This window comes from Ranitomeya imitator, chromosome 2 (genome assembly GCF_032444005.1).
Source record: "Ranitomeya imitator isolate aRanImi1 chromosome 2, aRanImi1.pri, whole genome shotgun sequence".
In the NCBI taxonomy this organism is placed as follows: domain Eukaryota; kingdom Metazoa; phylum Chordata; class Amphibia; order Anura; family Dendrobatidae; genus Ranitomeya; species Ranitomeya imitator.
In genome coordinates this window covers 449610619-449633789 of record NC_091283.1, presented here as the reverse complement: position 1 = coordinate 449633789, position 23171 = coordinate 449610619, and the positions used below count along the sequence as shown (strand labels likewise).

The 23171-nt window shown below is 43.0% G+C and overlaps 1 protein-coding gene across 6 annotated transcripts in view; it reads right to left on the bottom strand.

Moving 5' to 3' along the window:
- The window catches only part of RTEL1 (regulator of telomere elongation helicase 1), a 201596-nt gene that overhangs the window by 24683 nt on the left and 153742 nt on the right, over positions 1-23171 (bottom strand). For all 6 annotated transcript variants that reach the window (XM_069751061.1, XM_069751063.1, XM_069751062.1 and 3 more), the window contains 4 exons: positions 17398-17605; positions 14330-14452; positions 14140-14235; positions 171-389 (listed from right to left, as the gene is read on the bottom strand). In XM_069751061.1, coding sequence (XP_069607162.1) covers positions 171-389; positions 14140-14235; positions 14330-14452; positions 17398-17605 — 646 coding nt within the window. The remainder of the gene's footprint in view (positions 1-170; positions 390-14139; positions 14236-14329; positions 14453-17397; positions 17606-23171) is intronic.

Here is a 23171-nt window from a genome sequence, read left to right as displayed (position 1 = left end):
AGATTAAATAACAACCACAAGACGGATTTAGGTATAATTTTAATCAGAATAACAGCATCAACCTGACACTGTGCACAATCCTGCTGACAGGTTCCCTTTAAGGAGTAATTGTCAGGTATGTTCTACAAAGGTGCTTCTTCCGCTGCCCTTTGCAGGTCTGGTTGCCATACCTCTCAGTAATCTGTAGTGCTCCGGCTTCTCTGTTAGCAGTGCTGCAACCCCACACACCATAGCTTCATAGTTATCAGTCTTCTTATAGGAGGAGAGGGAAGCGGAGAATCGCTGAAAGTTGGATGGACCCAAGGCTTCCTTTACCTGCTTCAGGTATAAAGATGCTTGCATCTGATGTGCCTTGTTCGGAGGTGGTGGAGCGAGGCTGTAGTTATTTGCTGGACATAAAGAAAAAAATAAAACTGCTGCTAATTATCAGCTTTAGTTTATTAGCAATGATTACATGAACAAGGCTGAACCTTGGTCTCTTATGTCACCCAACTCTCATTTTCTTTCTTTTCCAGGAAAAGCTGGGTTACCACAATGACCAGTCTTGGCAGAAACGATCACCCAACTTTCTAGGCTAGTCTTAAATTAGCATTGACAGTACTTTTAGTCATTATTCCCATATTATCACAGCCTCTCACCACACTGAAATATCGGTCAATGACGAGGAACAAATTCTTATTGCTATGGGTGCTTTCACACTGCTCTTTCTCCCACAATGGTTGGTCTTGTCGGACACCCAGTGTACTACGTTTGAGTGTCCGCCTCCAGTATGTGCATAGGCCAGACAATAATGCATGACAGAGCATGTTTTCTCCATCGGCACCATCATAGTCAATGGCCCCTTCGGCGCATATGCTTGAATCCCACTTTCATGGGGGTTCAGATGTATGCCTTGACAGGACCAACTTCAATGGCCAAAGTCAGCTTGGATGGCCAAAGCAAATAGGGCTGGGTATAGAAGAAAATCCTTGACGGGTCCTTTTTTTCAACAAGGAGGATGTTGGGTTGTTATTCACCAGAATCTTGGCTCTAGGAGATGCATAAATTAAATGGATCAATTTTCTGGTCTAAATGCATCAGATCAAAAATTACCTTATTAACCCCTGGAACCAGAATCTTGGTGAAAATCTTGTAATCAACATTTACTAAGCAAATATACCCGAAAGAGCTACAATCTAACATTTTGTTCCCTGTATAAAAGGCAACCTGTCACCAGGCTTGCCCAATATGAGATACGGCACCAGCTTTCAGCACTCATATACAGCATACTAATATGCTGTGCATATGCCCCCAATCCGGACTGCAACAAAACACCTTTACAGTTGTGGCCAAAAGTATTGACACCCCTGCAATTCTGTCAGATAATACTCAGTTTCTTCCTGAAAATGATTGCAAACACAAATTCTTTGGTATTGTTATCTTCATTTAATTTGTCTTAAATGAAAAAAAAACACAAAAAGAATTGTCCTAAAGTCAAATTGGATATAATTCCACACCAATCATAAAAAAGGGGGTGGACAAAAGTATTGGCACTGTTTGAAAAATCATATGATGCTTCTCTAATTTATGTAATTAACAGCACCTGTAACTTACCTGTGGCACCTAACAGGTGTTGGCAATAACTAAATCACACTTGCAGCCAGTTGACATGGATTAAAGCTGACTCAACCTCTGTCCTGTGTCCTTGTGTGTACCACATTGAGCATGGAGAAAAGAAAGAAGACCAAAGAACTGTCTGAGGACTTGAGAAACCAAATTGTGAGGAAGCATGAGCAATCTCAAGGCCATCTCCAAAGACCTGAAAGTTCCTGTATCTACCGAGCGCAGTGTCATCAAGAAGTTTAAAGCCCATGGCACTGTGGCTAACCTCCCTAGATGTGGATGGAAAAGAAAAATTGACAAGAGATTTCAACGCAAGATTGTGTGGATGTTGGATAAAGAACCTCGACTAAAGGCCCCTTCACATTAAGCGACGCTGCAGCGATACCGACAACGATCCGGATCGCTGCAGCATCGCTGTTTGGTCGCTGGAGAGCTGTCACATAGACAGCTCTCCAGCGACCAACGATGCCGGTAACCAGGGTAAACATCGGGTAACTAAGCGCAGGGCCGCGCTTAGTAAACCGATGTTTACCCTGGTTACCATCCTAAAAGTAAAAAAAAACAAACGCTACATACTTACCTACAGCCGTCTGTCCTCCAGCGCTCTGCTTCTCTGCACTCCTCCTGCACTGACTGTGAGCACAGCGGCCGGAAAGCAGAGCGGTGACGTCACCGCTCTGCTTTCCGGCTGACCGACGCTCACAGCCAGTGCAGGAGGAGTGCAGAGCACAGCGCTGGAGGACAGACGGCTGTAGGTAAGTATGTAGCGTTTGTTTTTTTACTTTTAGGATGGTAACCAGGGTAAACATCGGGTTACTAAGCGCGGCCCTGCGCTTAGTTACCCGATGTTTACCCTGGTTACCAGTGAAGACATTGCTGGATCGGTGTCACACACGCCGATCCAGCGATGTCAGGAGGAGTCCAGCGACGAAATAAAGTTCTGGACTTTCTTCAGCGACCAACGATCTCCCAGCAGGGGCCTGATCGTTGGTCGCTGTCACACATAACGATTTCATTAACGATATCGTTGCTACGTCACAAAAAGCAACGATATCGTTAACAATATCGTTATGTGTGAAGGTACCTTAACATCCAAACAAGTTCAAGCTGCCCTGCAGTCCGAGGGTACAATAGTGTTAACCCGTACTATCCGTCGGCATCTGAATGAAAAGGGACTGTATGATAGGAGACCCAGGAAGACCCCACTTCTTACCCTGAGACATAAAAAAGCCAGGCTGGAGTTTGCCAAAACTTGCCTGAAAAGCCTAAAACATTTTGGAAGAATGTTCTCTGGTCAGATAAGACAAAAGTAGAGGCATCAACATAGGCAAAGGCATCAACATAGAGTTTACAGGAGAAAAAAAGAGGCATTCAAAGAAAAGAACACGGTCCCTACAGTCAAACATGGCAGCACACTGCAGCGCTAGAACATACAAACTTGAAAAACGAAATTTGAACTGCATTACTGCACTAGAAATATGAAAAATGAGAGCTTTTAGCGAATAAAAATGGCCAAGTTTATGTGTACCTGGTAGCCCCGTTACGGCATCTCTCTTATACCAGGTCCTAAACTTGCCTTACCTCGCTGAGAATAAACGTCTCCATCTGAATGGGTACATGTGAAAACCTCTTACTAGACTAAAATTCTCTCTCTGTGGAGGGGTATTGGACCTGCTGTAATTAAAACACCTGACGCTAGGAGGTGGAGTGCACGATCAGAAGGCTAGAGAATACATTTCAAAAACCTGACCGGCATATCCAAACCGGCATTTCCGTCTATTTGTCTGTAATTTCCGTAACGGAAATCCCGGGTCGCTGATTGGTCGCGCTCGGCCGGCAGCGACCAATCAGCTATATTGGGGCGGGATTTACCGCTTCACTTTTTACTATTCATGCTGCCTAGGCAGCATCAATAGTAAAAACATATGTTAAAAATAATAAAAAAAAAAATTATATATATATATATATATATATATATATATATATATATATATATATATATATATATACATATATATATATATATATATATATATATATATATATATATATATATATATATACTATATTCTCACCTTCTGCCGCCGTCCGCGCCGGCCTTTCACGCTCCTTGCGATGCTCCGGTCCCAAGAATGCATTGCGGCAATGACCCGAGATCACATGGCGGTCTCGCGAGACCGCTACATGATCACGGGTTATTGCCGTGAGGCATTACTGGTAATGGAGCGTCGCAACAAGCATCGCTAAAGACCTCGGCTGGATCCGGGGGCAGACGGAAGGGGAGTATATAACTTTTTTATTTTCATTGTTTTTTAACTGCGTGGGCTGTGTTATATACTGCGTGGGCTGTGCTATATACTATGTGGGCTGTACTATATACTACGTGGGCTGTGTTAAATACTGCATGGGCTGTGTTATATTCTACCTCTCTGTGCTATATACTACGTGGGCTGTGCAATATACTACGTGGCTGTGCTATATACTACGTGGGCTGTGTTATATACTACGCGGCCTGTGTTATATACTGTGTGGGCTGTGCAATATACTACGTGAGCTGTGCTATATACTACGTAGGCTGTGCTATATACTACGTAGGCTGTGCTATATACTACGTAGGCTGTGCTATATACTACGTAGGCTGTGCTATATACTACGTAGGCTGTGCTATATACTACATGGTTTGTGTTATATACTACGTGGGCTGTGTAATTTACTACGTGGGCTGTGCAATATACTACGTGGGCTGTGCAATATACTATGTGGCTGTTTTATATACTGCGTGGGCTGTGTCATATACTGCATGGGCTGTGCTATATACTACGTAGGCTGTGCTATATACTACGTGTTGGTCGCGCCCGGCTGCAAACAATCAGCGATAGGTGCAGTCTGGCCGCAAATTCACGCGGGATTTGAACCACGCTTCGCTGATTAGTCGCGCCCGTCCGGCCAAATCCTGTGTATTCATTGCATTATTCTACAATCTTCATAAATAAACTACATACATATTCTAGAATACCCGATGAGTTAGAATCGGGCCACTATCTAGTTCAGTATAAACTTATTACCCTCACCCATAAAGTGCTCCACGGCTCAGCACCATCCTACATCTTCTCCCTTGTCTCAGTCTACCACCCCACCCGTGCCCTCCGTTCTGCTAATGACCTGAGGTTAACATCCTCAATAATCAGAACCTTCCATACCCATCTCCAAGACTTTAGGTGCTGTGCCAAATTTTTGGAATGCAAAACCCAGGTTAATTAGGTTAATCTCCAATGCCCACAGTTTTAAGCGTGTACTAAAAACGCACTTCTTCAGACTGGCCTACAACACATTACTCTAACTATTTCTGTGTTTCCCATTCAAAATTTTTACCATAACCAGGTTCCTTGCATCATGCTCTCGTACGCTTTATGCATTTATTAGCCCTCTGTGTCTGTACTTTTACATACTCTGGCTGATAACCGATACTTGTAGCATTACATGAACACCCAATTTCTTACATTATGGCTGGTCTGAATAATGAAAGCAATTGTTACCATCCACCTTTAGTGTCTCCCCTATTTCCTCATAGATTGTAAGCTTGCGAGCAGGGCCCTCATTCCTCTTGGTATCTGTTGATCTATGTGTTTATTGTTATGCTTAATGTCTATTGTCTGTACAAGTACCCTCTAAAATGTAAAGTGCTGCGGAACATGTTGGCGCTATAGAAATTAAATTAGTATTATTATTATTAATAAATGCCTCTCTGAATGTGTTTTATGGCATACACCCAAATGGCACCATTACTAGAACCAAATACACAATCTAAAGAAAATAAGGTATGTTTGCTAGTATGACAAGTACATTCTTAACAACGACAATGATAAGGGCACCATAAATCTATCCAGTCATTATCCATAAACATTGAACTTTGAAAAGGTGGCAGGTGAGAGTATCTATAGGTGTGTTCATCTCACCCCAGGAATCTGTTTACACAGTTTTCCATGACTAAAGTTAAAATCTCTCATACATAATGCATGGACATCTCTGGGTAACTTAATGCAAAGCTCACCACCCGGTCACTCACCTCGAGTAGAGCCGGTGGAGGGTTACAAATGAACAGTATAACATTTTATTTAGAAATAATTTCAACATTTATAAAAACAAAACGACTCTCAGAGTCTCTAAGTGCAATCCTAACATTCCTGTACGCAGACGCCTCTTGAAAATGTGAGGATGATATTTCCTAATTTGTGAAAATACCTTCACTATTTTTTGAGGAACCCAGACCTCAAGACATACCCAGCTTTTACGCCACAAAGTAAATGTTTGCAACGCTTTCCTTCGGCGCTGGAGAGGAGCATTTGCCATGTCTGTCCATCTGATTCATAAGGGTAGGTGCACACGGCCAGTAAACGCTGCGATGCGCATGCAGACGTGCTGCGTCCAAAGCGTTGCCAATTACTGACCGTGGGCACATACCCTAAGAAGTGCCTGCAGTTTTTTCGCAACAAATGTTACTCCAGTTATGACAATATATTACCACCATAAATAGAGCACCAGAGACTCACAGAGTATAATCCTAAAATAATTTTATTAAAGTTCAATGTAATAAGAATAAATTCATTAAAATGGAGACTGTTATGCAAAAAGAGAGAGAGCTTAGAGACTGACTAATTAAAGTGCATAGTGCAATTGTATTAACCATTCAGCCATATGGAGCAGTAAAACAATAGCTACAGGTAAGTACAAGACTGGAGTCCACCTTATGACTAAGAGGATTAAGCGGTGACCTAACACAGAGTGCTTGACAAATCGGGCACAATAGTGGCCACAAATAGACTGTCCCAAGTGGGTGCCGTCACATGCATAAGAGGAAATGCCATAAATGAAAAACAAGTCAAAGACTAGAATACAATCAGTACTAATGCATATGACGCATAAGCCATGGCCAGAGGTATCTTGCAGCAGCTTTCTCCCATTTCCTCCTCAACAACGCATGCAGGCTCTGCCTAATTCGATGTGCATGTGAATGCGGAGCTGGGAAAGTTAGCTGGTGGCCAAACTTTAAGGCGATGATCACATATTGCAGAATATGTCCACTTTGGATTTGTTCATGAATCTGAAAGCATAATCCGTATGTGTTACTTGAGGTATCATTGCGGATTTTGCTTTGAATTAGGATAAAATCGTCAAAGAAAATCCATAGCAGAATGAGCGTGCTGCAGATGTGAAACAAGAAAGGAATACTTACAGGTGCTTCTCACAAAATTAGAATATCATCAAAAAATTTATTTCAGTTCTTCAATACAAAAAGTGAAACTCATATATTATATAGAGTCATTACAAACAGAGTGATCTATTTCAAGTGTTTATTTCTGTTAATGTTGATGATTATGGCTTACAGCCAATGAAAACCCAAAAGTCATTATCTCAGTAAATTAGAATAATCAACAAAAAACACCTACAAAAGCTTCCTAAGTGTTTAAAAAGGTCCCTTAGTCTATTTCAGTAGGCTCATGGGGAAGACTGCTGACTTGACATGTCCAGAACACAGTCATTGACACACTCCACAAGGAAGGTAAGTAACAAAAGGTCATTGCTAAAGAAGCTGGCTGTTCACAGAGTGCTGTATCCAAGCATTTAAGGATTGTTAAGAAAAGGCCATTCAAAAATTTGGGGGAGATTTACAAGGAGTGGACTGCTGCTGGAGTCATTGCTTCAAGAGCCACCACACACAGACGTATCCAGGACATGGGCTACAAGTGTCTCATTCCTTGTGTCAAGCCACTCATGACCAATAGACAACGCCAGAAGCGTCTTACCTGGGCCAAGGAGAAAAAGAACTGGACTGTTGCTCAGTGGTCCAAGGTCAGATGAAAGTACATTTTGCATTTAATTTTGAAATCAAGGACCCGGAGTCTGGAGGAAGAGTGGAGAGGCCACAATCCAAGCTGCTTGTGGTCTAGTGTGAAGTTTCCACAATCAGTGATGGGTTGGGGAGCCATGTTATATGCTGGTGTAGGTCCATCGTGTTTTATCAAGACCAAAGTCAGCACAGCAGTCTAGCAGGAAATTTTAGAGCACTTCATGCTTCCCTCTGAGGACAAGCTTTTTGAAGATGGAAATTTAATTCTTCAGCAGAATGAAAGTACCAAGAAAACCCGCCTGACCTTAACCCCATTGACAATCTATGAGGTTTTGGCAAGAGGAAGATGAGAGACACCAGACCCAACAATGCAGAAGATCTGAAGGCTGCTATCAAAGCAACCTGGGCTTCCATAACACCTCAGCAGTGCCACAGGCTGATTGCCTCCATGCCACGCCACATTGACGCAGTAATTGATGCAAAAGGAGCCCCGACTAAGTATTGAGTGCATTTACGGAACATACATTTCAGTAGGCCATATTCATCAACATTAACAGAAATAAAACACTTGAAATAGATCACTCTGTTTAACTTTTTGATGACATTCTAATTTTGTGAGAAGCACCTGTAGGTATTTTTAGTCCTGGAAAATCCCTGTAGTGATGTCAGGAACATTTTTTATAGGGCTGTTGGGTGTGCAAACTAACCGCAATCACTTGATCCTCTAAACTGAAAAGAAGCAAAAATAATAGAATAAACCTGTTACGCACAGATGTTTTGTGAAGTTTTAGTATAAATAGCAACTAATCCATGAGTCAATTCACCACATCAAAGCCATATATTCTGGTGCATGACTTCTTTAAATACATCTAGTAAGGAAAATAAAGAGCGGCCTCGTGACTCATGGAATAAATCTGCCCATTAAGCCTCGGGGCAAGAAGAAAAAAAGAAAATGCAAAGTCATGTGACGCAAAGAAACACCGCATGCTACAACCACGGCTGTATCCCTATGAATAGGATAAACACAGTAACCCCAATGCTATACTTCCACCAGAAACTTGAAGAAGGGAGATTTTAGCTACAAATAAATCTAATTTAAGGCTCATGCAGACGACCGTAGTTTCAGTCTGAGTGCAATCCGTCAAACCATCGGATCGCACTTGGACCAATGTTATTCAACGAGACAGTGCACATGTCCGTTTTATTCCTGGTTCCAAGTGGTCTTAGGAACAAAAAATATTGCAGCATGCATGATTTGATTTCAATAATTGGATGACACTCAGCCACTCATGCGTATGGGTCCACGGAAGACATCAAACTGCACTATGATGACATCCAAGTGCAGTCCAAATTTCACAGACAGACTGAATGAATGAAGAATATGGAGCATTTTTTCACACCCGAGTTTGATCAAAGCGTGATTATCATAAAGCCACTTTCACTCAGTCCATATTTTACATCAGTATTTGTACCCAAAACCAGGATTGGGTGAGAAATACAGAAGTGGTGACGTGTTTCTATTATACTTTCCCTCTGATTGTGGCCCCAATACTGATATAAAATACTGACCAAATACTGAAAGTGTGAACGTGGCTTAATCGGACAGATTTTCTCAGAAGGAGAACATAAGGTTGTTTGCACCTGCCTTTATCAAGTTTGTCATATAAGGTTTCCTAACTTCGCAGTTTGATTCCTTCACATTTTCAAGTTTTCTTCTTGCTGTCAGTCAATAAGAACACTTATTACATCCGGAAGACTGAAAACCAGTTCTCCAGGGTTTGTTACATAAAAAAAACCATGATACATTGTAACGATCCTTGTACTGGTGCCATAAAATCTCACTGGAGACGTTTCTGAAAATTCTTGTTGCCTTAGGTTTCTACAAAGCTTTACTACTTTCCAATTCACTTTGTCTTTCGATTTCTCAGATGTTCAGTGAAAAAACGTCTGGAGGCTAAAAGCCTGTCCTAGATATGTGCTGCTAAACACTCCATATTAAGTTGGCTGAACCTTCTGATTCCGAACTGGCTGACCGACTAATGTGCATCCGTGTCTCCCGACAGAGACAACGATAGGCCATGTTGGATTTCAATGTCCGATGCTGGAACACATGTACATTCGTCAGAGTCAAGTATGCAAAGCCACTGGTGTCCCCACTGCAACTAAATCATCAAAGAGGTGAATAGACCCCAATAAATCTGCAGGGTTAATTACAACAGCATATTGTAATGACACCTGCATCGTTAAAGGGATTATCTCACGGATACGACTTCTTTCCATATGTCACATGGACGTCATAGAAAAAACCCGCCACCCCGACCCCGAGTGGAAAGCTATGCTTTAAGATCGGATCTCGCTATGGCTGACCAGGTCTGTCCATGTATTATAAGGTCAGCCACCAAATTTGTAATCTGTACCTACATGCAAAGCGTAATTTTCATCATCCAAGAGTTTTAATACTTTTGTATATTTGTTTTCTAATCTGACACTGGATTAAAGGAATTTGACCGTGTCTATATAAGCATTAATACTACAAAGCCATAAGTATCGGAAGAGAAGGAAATAAGACTGAGGCGGAAAATGAAAAACAAAAACCAAAGAATTAATATTTTACAGACAATAGATCTGCTAATTTGCAATGTCACAATAGTCAATTTCCCACATGTGTCATTGCAGCACGTGCACGCTCCTGCCATAGGGCTTGGACACAGACCAGTTCCTCATCGAGATGGAAGGAGAAGCAGTGTGCAGACATACGGAAAATTACCTTGATTACAATGGTCACCTTTCATCTAGTCACATGACTTATTTTATTTATATATACTTATTTATACTTGGGGCATAAAGAAACTGAAAACACGAGGATAGCAAAACCATTTCCTCCAAAGAGACAGTAAAAATATAAAAATGGCAGCCAATAAACGTCATCTAATTTATTCACTTCCCGTTTTCTTATTTTAGCCTCTGTGATACTTCGCCCACAGTATTTATACAGGACGTCATTTGCATTCTTATGTAAATAGTGCAGCGGCGCTATAGAAAATTTCCATAAAAAAAAACTTTTATGTAAGTCCCCTATCATATAATGTTCAGTGCAATCATACTTTCGCCATGCAATCAGACATAAGTCTTGAATCAGGCAATTGTACCACCCATAAGGCTATGTTTCCGCGGGGCGTATTGGCAGCGCTTTGGACGCAGCGGATACCCCACTCCGCCCTCTGTTGTACGCGTGGTGATTCCAGATGTGTTCATTGAACACATCCGGAATCGCTGCATCGTATTCATAGACCGGGTTATTTATCTTGCTGAGACGGAGCGTCTTCGCAAGATAAATAGACATGCTGCAGTCGGTAAAGACGCGCCGCATGTCCGGAAACGCAGGGCCGCCGATGCGGCCGTGCGCACATAGTGGTGACGGATTCCATAAAAATCCCCTCCACTATGCTGTAACATCTGGACGCTGCGGATTGGACGCTGCGGCTGTACACAGTGTCCAATCCACAGCAAATACTGAACGAATACACCCCGTGGAAACATAGCCTAAAACAGTGGCGTGTCGCCATATCTGGTGTCAGCACAATCCTTTTAATATTTTGCAATAAGCTCCTGAGAACCCTCTTGTGGTGGCTGCAGGCAGGGGATTCGGATCTCTGCATCAGACAATTGACGTCCGACCACTACAAAGATAGATTGACAAATTACTCATAACTTTAGATGGATGTTTGTAGAATATATTCACTATACAGCATTTCAGGCTGTACTGGCCCCATCAAGAACAGTGTAATCACCTCTATACGCATTAGATAGCCAACGGCCAATTGATCATTCAGGCAACAATGAACTCTACTGACTTTAAACAGTACATATGAATCTCAAAGGGGAGAGATTGACCAGTCTAAATGCACCATAATGTTATGTGGCAGATCCCTCTTGTTTCCTACTACTGTTGGGTCAAATTCAGCCTGACGCTGTCGAGTTTGGGTAGAAGAACCGCGACCAGTCTGTGTATCGTGGTCTGTACTCAGGACGTCTGAATTCAGCCTTATCTGTTGTTAGTAATATTATTATTTATTTATATAGCACCATTGATTCCATGGTGCTGTACATGAGAAGGGGTTACATACAAATTACAGATATCACTTACAGTAAAGGTACCGTCACACTCAGCGACGCTGCAACAATACCGACAACGATGTCGATCGCTGCAGCGTCGCTGTTTGGTCGCTGGAGAGCGGTCACATAGACAGCTCTGCAGCGCCCAACGATGCCGGTAACCAGGGTAAACATCGGGTTACTAAGCGCAGGGCCGCGCTTAGTAACCCGATGTTTACCCTGGTTACCAGCGTAAAAGTAAAAAAAAACAAACACTACATACTTACCTTCTGCTGTCTGTCCCCCGGCGCTGTGCTTTCCTGCACTGGCTGTGAGCACAGCGGCCGGAAAGCAGAGCGGTGACGTCACCGCTGTTGTGCTTTCCGGCCGCTGTGCTTACACAGTGCAGAGAAGCACAGCGCCGGGGGACAGACAGCGGAAGGTAAGTATGACACGGCCTTTTCACGTAATAGACCACAGACTTATGAGCTAACATCTAAAAGCAAACCTGACAGATACGCACAAACACGCAGTGACACGCCCTGCAGGAGCCGCTGTCACAGATAAACATAATGAAAAGAGCACACTGCATTCCCCCAACTATCACTGTTCTTTAAAGTGAACCTGTCATGTTGAAACTTGTATCTCATCTGCGGGGAAAATTTAACAGAGCACGGGAGATGATCCAATTTGCATTTTATTACTTGAAATCCATGATGTTTGTATGGATACGAGTCCAGTGGGCGGTCCGACTCAGTGTCAATTACTAGTAGGACCACCCACTGGACTCCTATATCAGACAAACAGCAGCGATTTCAATGCATAAAATATTAGTAATACTGAATCTTTGCCAACAAACCTATATATTATTATGCTTAGCTTCTCCAGCTCTATGATACGGTCCACAAATGGTAATTAATGTACAACATAGCAGGTTCCTTTTAAAGATCTACTAATGGATTAGATTATACCTGTTTTTTGCTGCCGGGACTAAGAAAATTGAAGCGGAGTAAATTCATAAGTGTAAAAAAGTGAATGAGACCACAGCCGAGAGGCTGACAACAGTGGCTGCACCATGCCCTCTGCCACCGCTATCCACAGCATGCGGATAGCAGTGAATACAATTGTGGAAGACAAAGCAGGCGGCTCCTTCTTCCACCAAACATCATTTGAGATAGCAGACAGGATGATGTCATTACATTGCACTGCTGCTGATGATACTCAGTGCACACCAGGGGAACGTGAGCAAGGTGAGAATGTGTTGTTGTTTTCTTTCTTTCATTTGTGTATGGGATGTTTACATATTAATGGGAAGCTTATACTGTATATAGGAGGTTATGTGCAGGCTCAAACTGTATATAGGAGGCTATGTAGGGGCTTATACAGTATATAGAGGCTATGTGGGGGCTCATGATGTATTTTAGATGGCTACGTAAGGGCTCACACTGTTTATATAGAGCTATGTGGGGGCTCATCCTGTATTTATAATACTCTTTATATCTATAGCGCCAACATATTACATTTACATTACAGTACAGAGGATTTAACAATTATACAGCAGGAGTTTTGTTAACAATCCAGGAAATTGGCACTTCCACTACAATGAAACAGCGGCAAAGTGGTCTTCCTCCTGGGAATTCAGATGAATTATTTAAAACCAGTTAAAAACACACACAATGCTTTTTGACTGAGAACAGCCTTCTTCAGGTATCTATTGGTGTAGAAACCTGAGGAAGGCTGTTCTCCGCAGAAGCACATTGTATGTGTTTTAAACTGGTTTTAAATAATTCATCTGAATTCCCAGGAGGAAGACCACTTTGCCGCTCTTTCATTGTGGTGGAAGTGCCAATTTCCTGGATTGTTTCCATTTTCGTCCACTGTTGGAATTCCATTGGAGAAACTCTCCACTGGTTGTCTGCAGTCCACTGCACATTCACTTACTTATACCTCGTGTTGCGCCACATTTTTCTCCTTTTGAAGGGCCTTCTAATTATTGATGTCAGGAATCTTGGTTTTAGCCGATGCAGAATGATATCTATTACTGTATACAGGCTAGTACCAGAGTCATTTATGACCAATTTAAGGGGAATATCCATATATGAAAACGGATTTTCATACAGCCTAATAAATAATTCTGGGTTACTAAAGGGGCCGCTCAATTCACAACATTTATCGCTTGGCCAAAGTGGAGCATGGCTACAAAGAGAATCACTGCCCGGAAAGACCTGCCCTGTAATTCACACATTAATTTTAATTGGCACAGTGCAATGCTTTATTTCTCCTGTGGTGGAGCTGCAGAAAAACTGAACAAACATTCCCCACAGGATACAGCTAATCACTGGGAACTACAGCAGAATAAACAGACTGAGATCTGCTTATTGTCAGAGAACCCCACCATACTAAATGTTCACATATCACTAGGATCTGCTACATTTACTTGTGGGACCACTGGATACCCCATCCCTAAAAACTAAATAAGAAGAGTTGCTGCACCTCAACAGCTCCCCTGAGGATCAGTAGTATTGTAAAACCCTCTTAACAAATTCCAGTACATAAGATGACTATTGCTCCAAGCTGTGACCTCACATGCATACCTTTCAGTGCTTCAGAGCTTAAGTGCCCCCCTCCATGGTTCAGGTGTTCAGATGAGCTCTCGGAGAAGGTCACTTTGCAGTCAGATGTAGCTTGTGCTGCAGGCACCATAAACAAGGAAATTCACAACACTGAAGGAGATATAATGCTATAATATTTAGAAAAATAAAAAAAACAAAAACGAAATCTGACCCTTTTCACGCTCGTCCCGCGGTATACTGTGCTCTGGTTTGTATCCACACCCAATTCCTGTTAACTCCTTGCACGCCGAATCAAACTCTTTCTTATGGTGGGGTCTAATAAACTGGTAAAAACCTAAAGAATAAAAAAAAAAAAAAATAACAGGTGTTAATTATAGAAGAGGCAGAACAGAGTTGGGTTCCAGGTGAATGGGAGAAATAAGTGAAGCAGCATCGCATGTGAATAGCAACAGTAGTTTGTAAGGGCTGGTCATAACTGGCGCTGAATATTAATGTGGATGGGCAGGACATAGCTGGCACGATGTAAATAAAATTAGTAATGTGGAGGGGAAGGTCATAGCTGGCGCCAAGTGAATAAGATTAGTAATGTGGAGGGGAAGGTCATAGCTGGCACGATATGAATAAGATTAGTAATGTGGAGGGGAAGGTCATACCTAGCGCCAAGTAAATAAGATTAGTAATGTGGAGGGGAAGGTCATAGCTGGCACGATGTAAATAAAATTAGTAATGTGGAGGGGAAGGTCATAGCTGGCGCCAAGTGAATAAGATTAGTAATGTGGAGGGGAAGGTCATAGCTGGCACGATATGAATAAGATTAGTAATGTGGAGGGGAAGGTCATACCTAGCGCCAAGTAAATAAGATTAGTAATGTGGAGGGGAAGGTCATAGCTGGCACGATATGAATAAGATTAGTAATGTGGAGGGGCAGGTCATAGGTGGCGCCAAGAGAATAAGATTAGTAATGTGGAGGGGCAGGTCATAGCTGGCACGATGTGAATAAAATTAGTATTGTGGAGGGGAAGGTCATAGCTGGCGCCAAGTGAATAAGATTAGTAGTATGGAGGGGAAGGTCATAGCTAGCGCCAAGTGAATAAGATTAGTAATGTGTAGGGGCAGGTCACAGCTGGTGCGTCATAGCTGGCACGATGTGAATAAGATTAGTAATGTGGAGGGGAAGGTCATAGCTGGCACGATGTGAATAAGATTAGTAATGTGGAGGGGAAGGTCATAGCTGGCGCCAAGTGAATAAGATTAGTAATGTAGAGGGGCAGGTCATAGCTGGTGCCAAGTGGATAAGATTAGTAATGTGGAGGGGCAGGTCACAGCTGGCGCCAAGTGAATAAGATTAGTAATGTAGAGGGGCAGGTCATAGCTGGCGCCAAGTGAATAAAATTAGTAATGTGGAGGGGCAGGTCATAGCTGGCACGATGTGAATAAGATTAGTAATGTGGAGGGGAAGGTCATAGCTGGCGCCAAGTGAATAAGATTAGTAATGTGTAGGGGCAGGTCATAGCTGGCACGATGTGAATAAGATTAGTAATGTGGAGGGGAAGGTCATAGCTGGCACGATGTGAATAAGATTAGTAATGTGGAGGGGAAGGTCACAGCTGGTGCCAAGTGAATAAGATTAGTAATATGGAGGGGAAGGTCATAGCTAGCGCCAAGTGAATAAGATTAGTAATGTGTAGGGGCAGGTCATAGCTGGCACAATGTGAATAAGATTAGTAATGTGGAGGGGCAGGTCATAGCTGGCACGATGTGAATAAGATTAATAATGTGGAGGGGAAGGTCATAGCTGGCGCCAAGTGAATAAGATTAGTAATGTGGAGGGGCAGGTCATAGCTGGTGCCAAGTGAATAAGATTAGTAATGTGGAGGGGCAGGTCACAGCTGGTGCCAAGTGAATAAAATTAGTAATGTGGAGGAGCAGGTCATAGCTGGCACCAGGTGAATAAGATTAGTAATCTGGAGGGGCAGGTCATAGCTGGCGCCAAGTGAATAAGATTAGTAATGTGGAGGGGAAGGTCATAGCTGGCACCAAGTCATTGAGATTAGTAATATGAAGGGGTAGGTCATAGCTGGCACGATGTGAATAACAATAGTAATGTGGAATGGCAGGTCATAGCCGGTTCCAGGTGAATAAGAATACAGTTAGGTCCATATATATTTGGACAAAGACAACATTTTTCTAATTTTGGTTATAGACATTACTACAATGAATTTTAAACAAAACAATTCAGATGCAGTTGAAGTTCAGACTCTCAGCTTTCATTTGAGGGTATCCATATTAAAATTGGATGAAGGGTTTAGGATTTTCAGCTCCTTAACATGTGCCACCCTGTTTTTAAAGGGACCACACACGCCGATTCAGCGATGTCAGCGGGTGATCCAGCGACGAAATAAAGTTCTGGCCTTCTAGCTCCGACCAGCGATCACAGCAGGATCCTGATCGCTGCTGCGTGTCAAACACAATGATATCGCTATCCAGGATGCTGCAACGTCACGGATTGTTATCGTTCTAAAGTTGCTCAGTGTGAAGGTACCTTTAGTCCTACTAGGGGACTTCAGCAAGCAATCTTTCGATCACCTGTATGAACACATTGCAATACTATAAAGGCCTTGTTTAGATGGCCATGTTTTCGGCCAGCCTGCTTTCCTCGTATGCTACAGACTACATGCTGACTATGTTAGCGTACGTACCAGTGCACATGGGCGTTTTTACATACGGACCTTTGTGTAGTTTGCAGCATGCATAAGTCTTTTCCAGTTTACAGAATCCAATAGTGTATGTTATAGTAGGCAGCTCCTGCACCTAGCCACGATGCGAACAAGCACAGGGAGATGCACATTGAGCTAGATACGTCTGCAATTTGCAGAATAGACGGGACTGATTAATACAACGATTGGCTAAATTCAGCCTAAGTCCTACTGATCTGAGTACTAAAAATGGCAGGTCTAAAGGCCTTTATTAGATCCCCAGCTGCAATGGCATCTCACAAGCATCCTAGAAGGCATCTCACAGGGAAAAGGTAATGAGGTTACAGAAGCCTCTCTAATCTAATCACTTACTTGGTGCAGCCTCAAAGATGTTAAAAACTGGTTGGCTCCTCGATCCCGGATGCAGGCTAGATGCGTAACACATGGGGCGCTGCCTAGGAGCTCAGCTCGTTCATCCAATTTCTTGACACTTGTACAGCGAATTTCAGGAAGGGGGTAAGCTAATACTGGAAATGGACCATGCAATATAGCAAACTTACCACCTGTTGGCAGAGGACCTCACCTCTCATCAAGATATGCTTCCCGGATTCTTGGCAGAAAAAGCTGCATAATTTCATAATGAGGTTCTTCAGGTCATCACTTTTCTTATACTCCGTCAAAGCCGCCGAAAAGAGGTTGTAGCTCTCCTGACTGAGACATTGCTTCACGGATTTCATGAACATGGACGCGCTGCTCATCTTCTTGCTTGGCGAAGAACTCTCTTCTAGAGTCTGCAAAAGGATAACACCAAGCTAAGAAATACATGATAGCGGTCTCTGAGATTATCACTTCTTAAAGGCGGAAAAGAGATGAGGGCACCTCTTGTTCTGCCACCTTCAAAAGTTTCGCAGTCACATTCATTATCTGTTTCCATACATTCTCTACGCCAACCCCAGGAATTTGTGCATGGCTGTACAGCTTTCACATTTTGTACACGAGTCTTAATGAACTTTGCGCTGGAATAAGATGCGCCTCTTAATAAATCAGCGCATCTTTCAATTGCCAAGTTCCACCACCAGAAATGATTTCCCAGTTTGTCACTGGAATACATTTCTGTCATAACTTACTCCACTTTTCGTGGCCTAAATTCTGTTAACTTTGTTGTCTTACACTTGGCAATGACCTGCCTCAATTGTGCCCATTGTTGTTTCAGAAAGTTGGAGGAGGAGTGGTAAAATCAACAAAATCTTTTATCAACTTTGTGAGTGCAAAAATAGGCGATATTTCAAGAAGAAATGTGGCAAAAACTGCTTTATGAATAGGGGACAAACTCTTTCCATTGCTTTCAAAGCCAATCACATCCCGACCCTTATACAAGGTAAAAGTATTTTGGAGAGATCTCTTCCTGTCTGGCATCAACCTGACAATACAGATTGCCGCTACTTAAAAACCTACTAAATGATGCAAAGACCTGAATACTGGCATGCCAGAAGCCCTCCTAATTGCCAAGGTCAGTCTGCTCTAAAGGGTGGAATTTCAATTATTTCTCTCAATGGGAGCGAATAACCTTACAACAGGCAAATACTCTATTTTTTTTCTTCCCAGTTTACCGTAATTATGGTGCTTGAACCCTCTAGGTTCAAGCAACATATTGTAATCTGATTTCTTATATTTTATTATTCTTCTATATTTTATTATTATTATTATTCTTCTTCTCTGCGTTTTCTGCAATTAATGCGGCCCGAACCGCTCGGCGCAGAGACCCCGCTCAGGCGGCGTTACGAAGCCCTCGGGGACAGGTGTGCTATGTATTTTTGGAGTCGCTCCGATTTGTAGTTTAAAAGAAAAAAAAAAAAAAAAAAAAAATCGCATTTAAAAAAAAAAATCCCATAGGAATTAATGGCGACCTTTCCATGACCCCCAACTGACATGAATTGAAGCCACAGCGCAGCTGCACTGACCTTACAAAGATGGCAGCTATTGAAATGTACGGTGTCTGTATATAGAGGGATGTCTGTATATAAGTAAGATAAATAAGTGACCCCCCGTCCTGTGTGTGATAAGTAAGTGCCCCCCCTGTCCTGTGTGTGACAAGTGCCCCCATCCTGTGTGATAAGTAAGTGCCCCCGTCCTGTGTGTGATAAGTGCCCCCCCATCCTGTGTGTGATAAGTGCCCTCTGTCCTGTGTGTGTGATAAGTTAGTTCCCCCATCCTGTGATAAGTAAGTGCCCCCCCATCCTGTGTGTGATAAGTGCCCCCCGTCCTGTGTGTGATAAGTGCCCCCCGTCCTGTGTGTGATAAGTGCCGCCCCGTCCTGTGTGTGATAAGTGCCCCCTGTCCTGTGTGTGATAAGTAAGTGCCGCCCCGTCCTGTGTGTGATAAGTGCCCCCTGTCCTGTGTGTGATAAGTGCCGCCCCGTCCTGTGTGTGATAAGTAAGTGCCCCCCCGTCCTGTGTGTGATAAGTGCCCCCCCGTCCTGTGTGTGATAAGTGCCCCCCTGTCCTGTGTGTGTTAAGTAAGTGCCCCCCGTCCTGTGTGTGATAAGTAAGTGCCCCCCGTCCTGTATGTGAAAAGTAAGTGCCCCCCTGTCCTGTGTGTGAAAAGTAAGTGCCCCCCCGGTCCCGTGTGTGAAAAGTAAGTGCCCCCCCCGGTCCCGTGTGTGAAAAGTAAGTGCCCCCCTGTCCTGTGTGTGAAAGGTAAGTGTCCCCACCCCACTCCTGTGTGTGAAAAGTAAGTGCCCCCCCCCCCAGTGTGTGAAAAGTAAGTGCCCCCCCGATCCTGTGTGTGAAAAGTAAGTGTCCCCACCCCACTCCTGTGTGTGAAAAGTAAGTGCCCCCCCGATCCTGTGTGTGAAAAGTGCTGCTGTAAAGCTGGCAGCGCTGTTAAAGGACCATGTATTTCCTTCAGGAAATGCCCATCTAGTTTCTTATTCTTTTCCTTTCAACCACTCCCCTCCGCTGCGCAATATGACTCCAAGTAATCAGACATAGGAATTTAAGTATTGACATTTACCTTTGTGGCTACTAAACTGACTGATAGCTTAGTCATGTTTCGCCATCTATCCCAGGGTCATCTAAAGCTCGCTCAAGGTTTGTATGATCTGTCATGATTCTCATTCTTGTACATGAATGTATACCTCTGTAGACCTCCATTGAACATTAGAAACCCGATATCATATCCTTGTCAAAATGAGATGACCAACATCTACTTTGCATTTTAAATTCTGGGAGTTTTTACTGTAACTTTGTATTTTTTTTTTTCCTTTCTCACTTCGTCAACCCCTTATTTTATGAAGGCCTGGTAAAAGATAGCATTGTAGAGTGCTGTGAATTGCCTGGGACTAAAAACGAGAGGCCACTTCATTTATTGACTGGTGGGAGCCCCATGTAAGCATGTTGGTGATGGCATATAACCAAAGACAAGAAAAATGCGAAAGGCAGGGATCACCAAAAATTAACAAATTTTATTGGGACACACAAAACCACAAAAGCATTTTTTAAAACCATTTAAAAACAAAAGTGATTACAAATACCCACAGGAAACCACAATTCATGCCAAGCATATGAATAAATATCATATTTGGAATACTTGATAATATATCAAAAAGTGTGTCTGTTTCTTTATAAAAAAAAAAAATAAAGCAACATAGAGACAAATTTAACCTCTTTCTGACCTCAGATGGGATTGTACGTCCGAGGTCAGATACCACGCTTTGATGCAGGCTCCGGCGGTGAGCACGCATCAAAGCCGGGACATGTCAGCTGTTTTGAACAGCTGACATGTGCCCGCAATAGCGGCGGGTGAAATCGCAATTCACCCGCCGCTATTAACTAGTTAAATGCCGCTGTCAAACGCTGACAGCGGCATTTAACCGGCGCTTCCGGTCGGGCGGCCGCAAATGAGTGCATCGCTGACTTCTGTCACATGATCGGGGGTCAGCGATGCGTCAGAACGGTAACCATAGAGGTCCTTGAGACTTCTATGGTTACTGATGCAGGCCTGCTGTGAGCGAACCCCCTGTGGTCGGCGCTCATAGCACACCTGCATTTCTGCTGCATAGCAGCAATCTGATGATCCCTGCTATGTAGCAGAGCCGATCGAGTGGTGCCAGCTTCTAGCCTCCCATGGAGGCTATTGAAGCATGGCAAAAGTAAAAAAAAAAAGTTAAAAAAAAAAATGTGAAAAAAATAAAAAAAATATATAAAAGTTTAAATCACCCCCCTTTCGCCCCATTCAAAATACATCAATAAAAAAAAAAATTAAACCTGCACAGATTTGGTATCGCCGCGTTCAGAATCGCACGATCTATCAATAATTTTTTTTAATTTATTTATCGTTTCTATAAGTTACAATGGGTGGTGACATTAAAGTTTTAAGCTGGAATGTTAGGGGCCTTGCAAATGCTACTAAGCGTACAGCTATTTTCCAATATGTACTGAAACAGAGGCCCTCAGTGATATGCCTACAGGAAACCCACCTGGTGGAGGAAAAAGTAGCTATGCTGCAAAAGAGATGGGTGAGAAATGCGTATCACTCGACATTATCAACTCATGCGAGAGGAGTGTCCATGCTAAAACACACTGGTGTCCCCATTTGAAGAGATAGCGGTTACCATTGATAAAGATGGTCAATATGTGTTTCTAGTATGCAAGATATTTAATAGACTAATGTGTATTGTGTCAATATATATTCCACCACCATACGCCAAGAAAAAGCTACAGGAGATTCTGGAAATCACGGCAAGGTGGGACGGGGTCCCTCTCCTACTAGTGGTGATGTAAACAACATAGCCAACGATCACTGGGACAAGGGAAGGCACGCTGTGCTGAGAGGTGAGGGGAATTCTACTCCTTTTGGAAATTACTTAAGGGAAATAGGTTGGATAGATCTATGGCGGGTACGGAACGCTGATAAATATACCTACCTTTGCTATTCGATAACATACGGCTCTTTGTCTCGTATTGACGTTGCTTTGTGGAATGAAGGAATGAATAACTTAATACATGAGGTGGAGTATAGGCCTAGAGTACTATCGGATCATAGCCCATTATTGGTATCACTACAATTGGCAGAACAGGGTAAATTAGGGGGGATGGGATGGAAATTTCACCCCTCCTGGTTGCAGCTTTTGGATATGGAACAGGTGGGTGCAGAATTAGTGGAGTTTCTTAGGATTAATGAAGGGAGCGCAGGGGGTCATGTAGTGTGGGACACTATGAAGGCGTACCTGAGAGGAATCTTATTACGGGACATTTCAAGACACAAAACTAGGTCTGTATAGGCAGCATCAATAGTAAAAAAGTTGGTCACACAGGGTTAATAGCAGCATTAAAGGAGTGCGTTACCCGCGGCATAACGCGGTCCGTTAACACTGCCATTAACCCTGTGCGAGCGCTGACTGGAGGGGAGTATGGAGCGGGCGCCGGGCACTGACTGGCGGCCGCGACCTAGCAGCGACGCGGGATTTCGAGGACAGACAAAGACAGACAGATGGAAGTACCCCTTAGGCAATTATATAGTAGATAGCTAATTAGCAACTCAGCACAGCTGTAGGGGATGCCGCATGGAGTGCTGACTGCAAGCCTCCGGGAGTCCAAGTACTATAGCAATAGAAGTATCCATGCCCGACAGGCATGACTGCACATACATAGCCATTGTTATGGTGATAAAGCAAGCTACTTGCTTGCATGGGAGAGTAGACAGACATTATATCGTAATCAAATCTTAATACCAATGCACACATATCGTATGCAGTCACCTGACCCATAGGTCCTTTATCTAAGATTCACAGTGGTATGGTGCAATAGATCTAGTGTCTGCACCACAAACATAATACTGCATACCAGCCGTTATCATAGAGATAGAGCAAGCTTACCTCCTGCAAAAAGGCATACGTAAACATCAAGCTATAGTCCAACCTATGCACTGATGTACACACCTCAGGTACAGTCACATGACCCGCAGGTCCTTTATCCAAGGTGCACGAGGGTACAGTACAACTGCGATAAATAAAGTGCAGACGCCACAGGCATGGTTGTGCATACACAGTTATTATCATGGTGGTAAGGTAAGTATACATCTTTCATAAGAATATATGTGAACATCATACCATACTCTAGTCTATGCACTAATATACATTCATCAGATGTAGTCACATGACCTTCAGGTCCTTTGTCCAGGATGCGCAAGGGTAAAATACATGTGACAAACTGAATTGCATGGCCCACAGGTCCTTTTTCAAGGGTCACCAATGATAAATATAATTATACAACATACAGAGGGATCCCCTAAGGTATTAAGCCACTGGGGCTTAACTATAGAAATGTCACAAATGTCCCTATAGAGGCGCAGACTTTG